At 46.4% G+C, this 11,467-nt stretch overlaps 1 protein-coding gene and 1 pseudogene across 1 annotated transcript; one reads left to right on the top strand and one right to left on the bottom strand.

The window, feature by feature from the left end:
- Window positions 1-1,737: 1,737 nt before the first annotated feature.
- On the bottom strand, window positions 1,738-2,351 carry LOC148123341 (small ribosomal subunit protein uS8 pseudogene; annotated as a pseudogene).
- A 6,710-nt stretch (window positions 2,352-9,061) lies between these two features.
- LOC148123340 (major allergen I polypeptide chain 1-like) lies at window positions 9,062-10,516 on the top strand. Its single transcript, XM_087906091.1, has 3 exons — window positions 9,062-9,149; window positions 9,339-9,526; window positions 10,360-10,516. The coding sequence occupies exons 1-3, from the start codon at window positions 9,089-9,091 to the stop codon at window positions 10,390-10,392; spliced, it is 282 nt and encodes a 93-aa protein (XP_087762217.1). The 5' UTR covers window positions 9,062-9,088; the 3' UTR covers window positions 10,393-10,516.
- Window positions 10,517-11,467: the final 951 nt, after the last annotated feature.

Here is an 11,467-nt window from a genome sequence, read left to right as displayed (position 1 = left end):
CTTTGAGATACCATCTAACACCTGTCAGAATGACTAAAATCAAAAACACTAATGATAGCTTTTGCTGGAGAGGATGTGGAGTAAGGGTACACTCATCCATTGCTGGTGGGAATGCAAACTTGTGCAACCACTTTGGAAATTAGTGTGGCAGTTTCTCAGGAAATTCAGGATCAACCTACTCCAGGATCCAGCAATACTACTCTTGGGAATATACCCAAGAGATGTCCATTCATATTACAAAAGCATTTGTTCGACTATTTTCATAGCAGCATTGTTTGTTATAGCCAGAACCTGGAAACAACCTAGATGCCTTTCAATGGAAGAATGGATAAAGAAAGTTTGGAATATATACACATTAGAGTACCACTCAGTGGTAAAAACAATGACATCTTGAATTTTGCATGCAAATGCATGGAAATAGAAAACACTATTATGAGTGAGATAACCCAGACCCAAAAGGATGAATATGGTATGTGCTCACTCATAAGTGGATTCTAGCCATAAATAAAGGTCAGTGAGCCTATAAAAAAAGAGTGTGATTCTGAGGATCAAAGTAAACAATATTGCCTAAAATTTGATCTAGGGAAATATTAAGTCCATTTCCTTTTTCTTGTTGTTCTAAAATTCTCCTTTTCTCTTCAAAAATGCACTTCCAAAGTAAGGGCTGTCCACTTTCGAGGACTGTGGAAATTAACTGAGCCCAATCTTGAGGAGTTGCTTTGTTACTAAAAGCCCAGGTTTTGACCATCTCCCTAACAAAGGACGAACGCAGTCCTTAAGCTACAATTCCTTGTTTAATTTCCTTTAGATCAGTCGTACCTATGGGCTCTTATGCATATTCTTTGACAACATTAGGGTAATGGGGGCCAGGTACTTTTTCTGTTGTTATTACTGGAAAGGCAGACATAACTCTGGGGAAGCTATCCAGCAAATTTTTACATACTGAAAAAGGTTCGATTTTACCTTTGTCCCTTTTGTTCCTCGTCATCAAATTCAATAATTTCCTCAATTTTCTCAAATCTATTTACCATATCCTTTTATAATGTCTGGATTTCCTGTCCAGTGTTTTGCTCTAATGCCCTCATTGAGGATTCCAAGGTATGAGTCTGCCCAGTAGAGATAATGTCTCATCCTTGGAGATAATCTTTATAGCATACATATTACCTTCCCGGAGTGACATTCTGTCAGTCAATCTGTCCTACCCCTTTGATAGAGTATGATTAATATATCAAAAGTGCAAATTCTCTCAAATAATGTTTCAGCACCCACTGTCATTGATTGGGTTTTTCTTCTTTTTTTTCTTGATAAACCCAGAGACAATATAAGCTGTGAGTAGCTGTGCATCTCGTTCCTATCCTGGCAGCCTGAGATGAAACCTGTGGCTGATTCCATGCTCTTTAGCCTCAGACAGTTCCTGTCCTACAGACTCACAAAACCACAGTGAGCCTTGTGTGGTGGGGGCCAATGCTTTTAATCTCTGCACTTGGGAGGCAGAGATGGTTGGTTTTGAGGACAGCCTGGTCTACATAGCAACAAAATGGCTGAAATGGCTTTCCCATGATAACTAGTCAGTCAGTGGGAGTTTCCCTGCTCTGAGTGTCTACCCAAGTCCTTTCTCTGTCTCCTAAATCTGAAGACGTCACATGATGCATGTACAACACACAGACACGGGACCCTAATCAGAGACACAGGTGTTTATTTTTTTCCATAAAGGCTTTTTATTTCTGTTTTAAATCTCTAGAAAAAGAATCCCAGGAAAAGAATTTCCCTCCTGTGTGCTTTCATCTTGCTTCTTCATGGTCCATGATGCCAGCTGAGGTAGTCAGTACAATGAAGCTAAACTGACGGGACGGGAGCAGATTGTTCTGCCAATTTTCTAGGTCTTTGAGTTGCACATCAAATCTAGGGCTTATCACTCCACACTTGTTCAACCTGCCTGTGAGGTTCACAATGATCTTCCCAGCTCTGTGGTCATCAATAATTTCAAATTCACCAATGTAACCGTGCTTCATCATCACAGTTAGGAACCGAACGATGACTTTGGAGCAGGGCCTGATGAGGGCCTGGCGTTTGCCTCTCTTCTCTGCATTGTTGATGCTCTTGAGAGCATCGGCCAGGACATTCATGCGCACCATGGTGGCGGTGCGGGAAGATGGCGGAAAGAGCACAGGTGTTTATTGAATCAGCTTAACAGACTGAGAAAGAAGGGGACAGGTGTCTGGATTCCAACTTCAGGATGGAAAGTGGACAGGGAAGCAAGGTGGCTCTCAGATCAATCACCATTTTCCAATCAAGTTAAGTTTGGAAAGTAATCCCTTAGATTTGTCTATACTGTCTTAGGTATAGTATTCTTCACATTCGTTGCTGATCATGATGGAGTACTGTAAAACCAAAAGACAGAAATGGGCAGAGGTTGTTACAGTCAAGGAGAAGAACCCCAACAGTGCTCCCCAGTAACCCATGGTGAGGCTGTTACTTCTGCACAGGGAAGAAAATCCCCTGCAGTGATTCAGGGCTCCAGCAACAGACTCTGCTCCACGGAGCTGCAGCTACTCCACAGCTGACAGGAGGAAGTCTGAAAAACCACCCTAGCTAGTCAGGGATGAAGAGAGAAGTTCCCTAAGGCATGATGAGGACTAGGTCTGTAGAGGGGACAAGATGACTGAGTTCTAGCTTTGATGATGTGTCGTTCCTGTACTGGCTGTATGGCCGTGTTGGAAATATGTCCCTGTGTGGAAGTGCTGGAAGAAATTCCTTATTGGAGAGTGCTGTGGTTTTTCAGGACCTGACACCCAAACTAAAAGTACTTTGGAAACAGAGAGTGAGAGATGCAGTGTTCAAAACATGTGTCTCTGTAATCCAGCTGTGCTTAAATAAGAAACTAAGGGAGACCAGGAGTAGCTTGGATGAGTGGCCAAAGGCATCCTCTGGTGGTGGTGGCATCTAAGCCATGGAGGGAGGTTTTGCCAGTGACTCTGAGGAAGCCAGTGGAAGTTGGGTTCCATCTGAGACAGGAGAGCAGAGTTAAGTGAGGCTCCAGAGAAGGTGACCTGGTTAGTAGACAGAACATTCAGGTACCTTAGAGGAGAGCTGAGGGTTCCATCTCTATGCAGAAGCCAGAGCAAGAACTCTCCTGTGAGTGTCCCTGTCCTGCTTTGGTGAAAACCCAGTGATCACCCATTATGGGGGAGCGCTCTACAGGAACTTGCATAGACAAACTGGATGTGGACCAGCATGCTGCATGGACATGTGCTAGGGTGGGCAAGGTTTCCGTGTTCTGGTGTTGATTCTGTGACTCATGGGACTGGTTGCCTCCATCATTTCTACACAACATTCTACCATAGGGTACATGGTGAGGTTGCATAGCGTCTTACCAGAAATTTGGTAGTCAGGATTTTGCCTTCTACTCCTGTCTCTCTGGAGCACTCCAGGATTTTTCCAAAAGCCTCACTTTCTGCATCAGTAGCCCCATAATTGTCAAACTCGACATTCAATAGGATCTCGTTTCCAAAGGAGCGTAAAGTAAAAAATATATGATAAGGAAAGCATTTTTTCTCTGCAAATACAGACAGAAATACATCATAAACATAGACCCTGGCTAGAAGGAGTGGAGACTCAGGGTTTCTTGCCACTTTGCGAAGGTCTTAACTGACCTTCCACACAGTCCTGCCCTCCCAAAGAAACTGTCTCCCAGATACAGCACAATCGCAGCAGAAGGCGGATCTATGAGTGTATCAGCCTGCATATTTGACCTTCACATAAATCCCATATATTACACAGTTTCAGCCATGCATGCATCTAAAAGACTGTCTCACCACCACACCTCCATCGCCCCATTCCACCCACCCCAACTGTCATAATCTGGAACAGAAAGCTTCAAGGGTCTTCTGCAGGAATCCTGGATAGTGGTCTCCCAGAGTCCCCCTAGATCACCAGATTGATATGGAAGGGAGATGGAGTGGGCAAGGGTCAGAAAGGCCATCAGTTCCCATTCCTACTTGACTGGATGCCCAGGTCCTGAGTCAGCAGCAAAGCCAGCAGAAACAATGTCCCCTTCATGGTATAGAGTGCTAAGGCTGTTCTCAGAGCACATCCTGCTACCCTATAAAATGCTGTGTCCCTCAGCCCAGTCCCGCCCACGGCCATCCCACCCCAAGGCAACCCTGCCTTCCTGGAGTTCCAAATGCCTTTGGGCAAGAACCTAACACCTATGGATCCCCTTCCCACTTGCACAGGGGAGAGAGCTTAGGAGCCCCTCCCACTCTGAAGAAGAAATGGCTGGAGACATCCTGTGTGCTCACTTTCTGTACAGAAGTGGCTGTACCTTTGGCAGAAGATGGTTAGAGCTGACCTTTGTAAGCAGCCACGTGCTGAGACAAATGCCTGTTGTCCTGGCTCAACACTCATATCTGTTTCTTCTCCTGGGTCCAAGCATGTCCTCCTCAAGCTTGGAGGTGGAAACCACAGGGGTCAAGGAGGGTTTCAATTACTGTAAGCTGCCAACTTCCCAGAACACTATCTATCTACCTAAGTTCAAGATCTGAGCAGAAGTGTGTATTTCTAAGGGGACATAATGGGGACACGTGGACATCTTAGCTACTACAACCTTTGTTCTAGACCTCTGAGGACATGAGGGTGCCCTCTGGGACTTTCAACTATTCCCAGCCAGGATAGCCTCATTGTGTCTGGTCTTGTGTAGATCCTCAAGGGCTGGTGAGGATTTTGTTCTCCCAACTGCATCATGCTGCAAATTCCCCCTCCCCACCAAGGGAGCTCCTCCCTGTCATCCTGCTCTTGTCTGTCTCACGTCCACCAGTAAGCAGGCCTCAAAGAGGTCTAAACAGTAGAGTCAATGTGATTACAGCAGCTCTCAGTAGAGGGAGAGAGTCATCCCTGTACCAAGAACTCTCAGTTGTCCACAGACCCCCATGTCACTGTGGACTGTCCGTGTATAAACTAGAGCGCTCCACTGTCCCCAGGCAGTGCTGTGTGTGTGGACTCTCTCATGTTCAATTCAACCTACTACCCTCAGAATGATGCTTGCGACAGAAATGACATTGAAGACTGGGCATACTGTTAACCATTCCTGGAGGGAGGAGGCTTACTGTGTGTGATTGCTAATCCTGATAGTCATCCTGTCTAGGTTTAGAAACACTATGGAAACAAAGCTCTCTGATTGGTAGTGTTTAGGCTCTGTTAATTATGTCTGACTTTATGTGGGCAGCGTGGACTAGGGTCACAAGGGGTGGAAAGGAGAAAGGAAGCTGGGCATTCATGTCTCTCTGTTTCCTGACTGTACATGTGATCAACCATGTCGAGTTCCTGCACCAAGCCTGCCCCATCGTCATGGACCATATCCCTGCAAACTGTAAGCAGAAAGCTGCTTCTTATCTGGGTTTTGTCACAAATTCACTAACACAGTAGTAGAGAATTTCTTAGCACATGCAAAGCCCTGAGGTTAATCCACTGCTCCACACACAAAAATGGAGTGGCTAAGGAGATGGCTCATTGGAAAAGTGTTCATTGTGCAAGTCTGAGGTTGTGAGTTCAGATCCCCAGGATTCTGTAAAGAGCTGAGTGTGGTGGCTCCAACAATCCCATGGGAGCTCTGGGTTCAATATCAGACCTCGTCTCACACAGTAGGGTGGGAGGCAGTTGAGATAGCTCAGTGATTAAAGGTGCTTGATGCTAAGCATGCTGACCTGGGTTCAAATCCCAGAACAGACATGTGTGGAGAAGAGAACTCCTGAAAATTGTCCTCTGACATTCACACACACAAACACACACACACACACACACACACACACACACACACACACACAAACCATGACACCTGTGTCCATATACATAGATATGCACAGAAGCACACAAACACACAGAAGTTCATGAACGCACACGTGCGAATAATGTCTTTGAGAACTGGCACAAGGGAGTCTAAATGAGCTCCTAATGGTCAATATCCAACAATTTGATCCACAAACTAAATAACACCCTATTGGATTATAATAGAATTGTGAAGTAACATGAGTCCATGCTGGCATGAATGGTTGAATGAGCAGATAAACAGGAATGAAAGACGGTGTTCTTCCAGAAGAAATCATGAGTATTTCTAGATGTTCCTCTCCTCTGTGAAGGGGAATTACTTCCTTCAGTCCTTCAGTGTGAGCACGTGTTTCCAAAGACAGAAGCAAGATGGCCAGGGACACAGCTCAGTCAGGAAATGCCTTGCTGTGTAAGCTGGAGTGCTAGAATTTCAATCCCCAGAACCCAATAGGAAAGACAGGAGCAACTGCTCACCGTGTAATCCCAGCCCTAGAGAATCCACCCCTGGAGGTCACTGGCCTGCTAATGTTTTTAAATTAGCAAACTCCAGGTTTAGTAAGATTCCCTGTCTCAAAAACTATAAGGTGGTCAGCTGTTAAGAGGACCGAGGACCAACATAGAGGCTACCAACCAACTGTCACTCCAGTCCAGAGGATCCAACAATTGCCTCCGACAACCACAGGCACTGCAGGCAGATCATACGATATTCATGAAGTAAAAATCCCCAGGCACGTAATCAAGAATAAATAAAATCTTACTAAAAAGTCAAAATACATATGTGTGTACATGTACACACAAACACACATGGGCATTGACATGTTGGAGAGCAACTGAAGGCACCTGATTTTTGATCTCTGGCTGCCATGCGCATACACAAATGTATACCATGTGATTTAGTAAACAAAATTATTTCTCAGCTGGTCCGGATGCCGCATGCCTTAATCCAGCACTAGGGATGCAGAGGCACGCCGATCTTTGTGAGTTCAAGGACATCGAGGTCAACAAAGCGAGTTCCAGTATAGAGTTGCTACATAGAGAAACCCTATATGAAAAACAAAATAAATAAGCACATAAAAAAATAAAAAGATTGCTATTACTCTGAAAAAACACCGTGACCAAACACTAACCACGGAGGATATGGTTTATTTGTCTTATACTTGCAGAACCATTCAACATCAAAGTCAGGAAACTCCATCAGGGCAGGAACCTGGAGGCAGAAATAGATTCAGAGGTGCTGCTTACTGCTTTGTTTCCCATGGCTTGCTCAGCCTGCTTTCTTATAGAACCCAGAGCCACCTGCCTAGAGATGACCCCACTAACAATGGCCTGAGCCATCCCCCATTAATCACTAATATAGAAAATGCCTGGCCAGGGGATGGTGGTGCATGCCTTTAATCCCAGTCCTTGGGAGGCAGAAGCAGGCGAATCTCTGAGTTCTAGGATAGCCTGGTCTACAGAGTGAGTTCCAAAACAGCCTGGGCTACATAGAGAAAACCTGTCTGAGGTGTTGGGAAGACAAAATGCCTTGCAGGCTTCCCTGCAGTCCAGACTTACGGAGGCACATTTCTTTTTTTTTTTCTTTTCTTATTTTATTTTGTTTTATTTCATCTTTTGGTGTTTCAAGAACCAGGTGTATCTCTGTGGAGCCCTGACCATCGTGGAACTCTCTGTGTACCAGGCTGGCCTCAAAATCAAAGAAATACTTACCTTTGGTACCCAAATACTAGGACTAAGGGCGTGTGCCAGCACTACGATGTGGAGGCATGTTCTTAATTGAGGTTCCCTCCTCTCTGACGACTTTAGCTGTGTCAAATTGACATAAAACTCACCAGCATACTGTGTAACCACACACACAAATGAAGATTTGTGTGAGTTCACAAACACACACGCACACACATGAACACAAATAGGAAACTGTGAGGAAAACAGTAGAGACATCTTGTAAGAGAATATGAATGGTTCAAATGAGCAGTTCCAATCACTGGGGAAATGGGTACATGTCTTGTGTCCTCTGACATGTGGGGTAAAGGGTCTTAACCTCTGTGAGATCTACAAAAAGCCTGATGCCAGCTGTGACAGATAGCAGGGGCTACAGGTGTCACCCAGCAGCAGACACGTGGGGTTTTGTGTAGCCTAGACCTATGGACACCATAGCAGGCTGTCCCTTAGATTTGGTGTTTTTTCAAAACAGTCCGGGGAATGAAGCATCCAATCTTTCAGCCAGGTGAAGGGTGAGCACATCAGACATGAGGTCCGAGCATATGGATGTCCAGGTTCTCCCTGGAGTCATGTTTATGGGGAAGTGATGCCATACCTGGTACAGAAATGCTCTGGATGACAAACAGGCCAGGGTAATGGTGAGTTCCAGTTTCAGGGCACACAGAGTGGTCGGGGGACTGGTAGCATCCAAACAAATCAGGCGAAGATGTGGGGCTTTCCACACAGAATCCCTGCTTGTGGGAAGTTGAGGCAGGAGTGTCCCCAGTTAGCTGTTACTGTTAGTGCCCCCATGTTAGTAACCTGGGCATGAATCTGTCAGCTAAAAAATCAGAACCATCAGCAAAGGGTGTAATAGGTCAAGTTTAGCTGGATACTGCGTGCTTTGGCTCCCAGGCAGAGGCAGGTGCATCTCTGTGAGTTTAATACCAGCCTGGTCTACAGAGTGAGTTCTAGGACAGCCAGAGCTATGTATAGAGACCATGACATAAAATGAAACAAACAAAATAACAACGACAATGAAAAGATGGAGTTGCAGGATGACTCCGACAGCAGGAGGACTTCAGGCTTAGAGTCGGCTTCAATGGAGCCGTGCAGCAAGTGAAAGATGGGGGCAGGGACGGAAACAGTCAGAGCAGGGTCCCCAAGTGGTCAGTGGTCTGGTCTACCCTAGACATTGACTACTAGGGAGGATTTTAATCAACGTTGAGTTCCCTGGTGTGACAGGGTGACAAAGATGTCACTCTGGAAGCCTGATGGCGCGAGCTGGCCCTCTCCCTGCCCATCACTCCCTTGGTCCTCACATGACATGTGACCTTAAGCAGAACACTAAGAAGGGACCAGGCTGAACATGGGCTCTTTGTTGACCAGGATCTTACTCTGCTGCCAAAACTCACATCTCTCTGCCCCACCCAGTACACAGCCCCAGGGAGTTTCCAGCAGGGTTCTGGGAGGGGACTGGAGAGCTCAGACTCAGCTCCTCCCTGTACCCTGAGCAGAGCAGGGCCATTAAAAAAGGGTCACAAGCTGAGTAGGAGCCACCTTTACCATGAAGCTCACTGGTGCTCTTGTGTTGCTTGGGGCTGCCCTGCTCCTGACCTCAGCGGGAAGTGGGTACTAGGGTGTGGGTGACCTCGGAGAAGTGGGTACTAGGGTGTGGGTGAATTCACGGACGTGGGTACTAGGGTGTGGGTGTCAAAGATGTAGGGTCTCCTGGGCCCTCACTCCCCAGAAAGGACATCTGTGTTCTGATGCACGGCTTTCAAGGGTGGGGATATCACCATTTCTTTGTGTTCCAGATTGTAACATTTGCCCACCTTTAAGGAAGGAGACTGATCTTCTCCTTGGCCCGTCTGTGCCTGACTATTTGGATTTCGTGAGCCAGTACAAGAATGATCCTGCCACATTGGAAGTTGCGAAAACTATGAAGACATGTGTTGATAACAAGCTGACAGCGGAAGACAAGGCAAATGCACAGAGTTTGCTGGTGAGTTCTCTGTGTGTCTGGCCTGGGAACCTGTGTGCCAACCTCCTCTCCCCAGCTTAGGGATGTGTTCCTTCCCAGCACTGCAACTTTTCTGTTAACCCAGAAAGATGTCAGGAGGAAGGGGCAGGAAGAACACTGGCTGTTCAGCTCAGTCAAGCCAGATCAGACCTCCCAAGAGGGTTAGGGTTAGGGTTAGGGTTAGGGTAAGACCCTTGCCCCAAAATACCACTTGGTCTCCATTTATCTTTCTGGTCCAGGCTTCTGAGTCCAGCCACATCAGCACCTGGCACCCCTCTTCCAGTCCAGATCTTTTATAATAACTTTTCAAGTCTACCACTACACACCCAAACACTCATGATTTTTCTTGTCCCCTGGATCTCTGAGGTCACTGTGTAGAATCCAGGTATGGGACACTCAGCTGAAGAATCTAATTGAATTCACTCTTGTCCCTAGAACTGGTGGGATTGTCACCATCCCAGCTACATGTCTCTAGGTCATCATGTGACAGGAATCAGTTCATTGTGGGGCCACAACTGCCTTCAGGCTCACCTAGCGCCCTGGCTGGCCTTCCCCAGCTGTTTCTAAATTGTGCCCCACATGTGCCCATGGTGTCCCTAAGGCAGGTGGCTCTTCCCATCAGGCTGGATTAGAGGCTGGTTACAAGTCTTGCCCTGATGTGGTTTGTTGGAGACAGAATGGAGAGGAGACTCCCTGGGCCAGGTCAGACCCAGGATCTGTTGCAGACAGAGTGCAGGTCCCTGCCAAGTGGTGTCCCGTGTATGACTGCTGAGATCTCCTTCACCTCTGTCCCTTTGCCAATTTTTTCTTTGCAGGATAAAATAGATGCTGCCCCTTTCTGCCGATGATTCTGTCTTCACCAGGAAACTCAAGGAAGCCACTGCCTGCTCGCCTGCATAGATGTGGCAAGCCCTACCCCTACCCTCCAGGTGTCTAAAATCAGGATTCCAACAATAAAAGCCTTGAGATTCATAGCGGAGCCTGGACTGTTTGGATTTATGGTTGGGCATTGCGTGGATTGGGACATAACAGTGACAACCAGTGGGACTTTGAACTGTCACTACTGAATTGCAGCGCTGAAAAATGCCCCTGAAGAACACGTTAGGAGACCACAGTCACCACAGTCAGAGTGTCTGTCACTCTCATGGGCCATAGTTCATAGGGCACATAAATAATATCCTCAATATAATAATATCCACGGGAACATGGAGCAGTGAAGGACCAGAGGAGCAGAGTGTCTGATGAGGATCACACAGGCTCCAGACAGCAAAATCTTTTCCTTTTTCTCACTATTTGGGACATTGACCAATTGCATATGCCTTAGATAAAATGTTCCTATGGGCCTTGAGTCCCATCAATATAACCCAACTACAGCTGGGATGTGGGCAGCTGTGTCAGGCTTCTGGGATCATGACTTACTTTGTTATTTGTGTGTGTGTGTGTGTGTGTGTGTGTGTGTGTGTGTGTTTATATAGAGGTCAAAGGTGCTCTCCTTCTGCCTTGCAGGTCCAGGGGCTTGAACTCAGGTTGGCAGGGTAGGGAGCAAGTGCCTTTAACTGTTGAGCCGTCTCACCAGCCCCACAACTGACTTTATAAAGGGTCAGTTCACATACATCTGAATAGAAATAAGGGAATACTATTAACTCATACGTCATCAGGGTAACACAAATCTTGGGACAGACAAATCTGGTTGCCTGTGTAATCTGATTTTGTAGCATTGAAGAATATTGGAAATAAGAACTCTCTACACTTCTGTGATTGGCGCAGGCCTTTCCACCACACCATGATAGGTCTCCTGTTGCAGGAGGGAGACCAGAACATCGGGGTACCATCAAGACTGATAGCCAAGTGCCTGTGCATATCCTTGTTCCAACTTTAGGGTGTTCTCTCCCATGGAGGTTTGGGCTTGAGGATACTACGTTT

Source organism: Myodes glareolus, chromosome 1, assembly GCF_982192425.1.
Source record: "Myodes glareolus chromosome 1, mMyoGla1.1, whole genome shotgun sequence".
Taxonomy (NCBI): domain Eukaryota; kingdom Metazoa; phylum Chordata; class Mammalia; order Rodentia; family Cricetidae; genus Myodes; species Myodes glareolus.
The sequence above is the reverse complement of the archived record's forward strand: the minus strand, read 5'-3'. Positions and strand labels throughout refer to the sequence as shown.

Coding starts and splice junctions, on each gene's coding strand:
- LOC148123340 (XM_087906091.1), top strand. CDS start 9,089: ATGAAGCTCACTGGTGCTCTTGTGTTGCTTGGGGCTGCCCTGCTCCTG. Junction 9,150..9,338: donor GCTCCTGACCTCAGCGGGAA/GTGGGTACTAGG, acceptor TTTGTGTTCCAG/ATTGTAACATTTGCCCACCT. Junction 9,527..10,359: donor CAAATGCACAGAGTTTGCTG/GTGAGTTCTCTG, acceptor TTTTCTTTGCAG/GATAAAATAGATGCTGCCCC.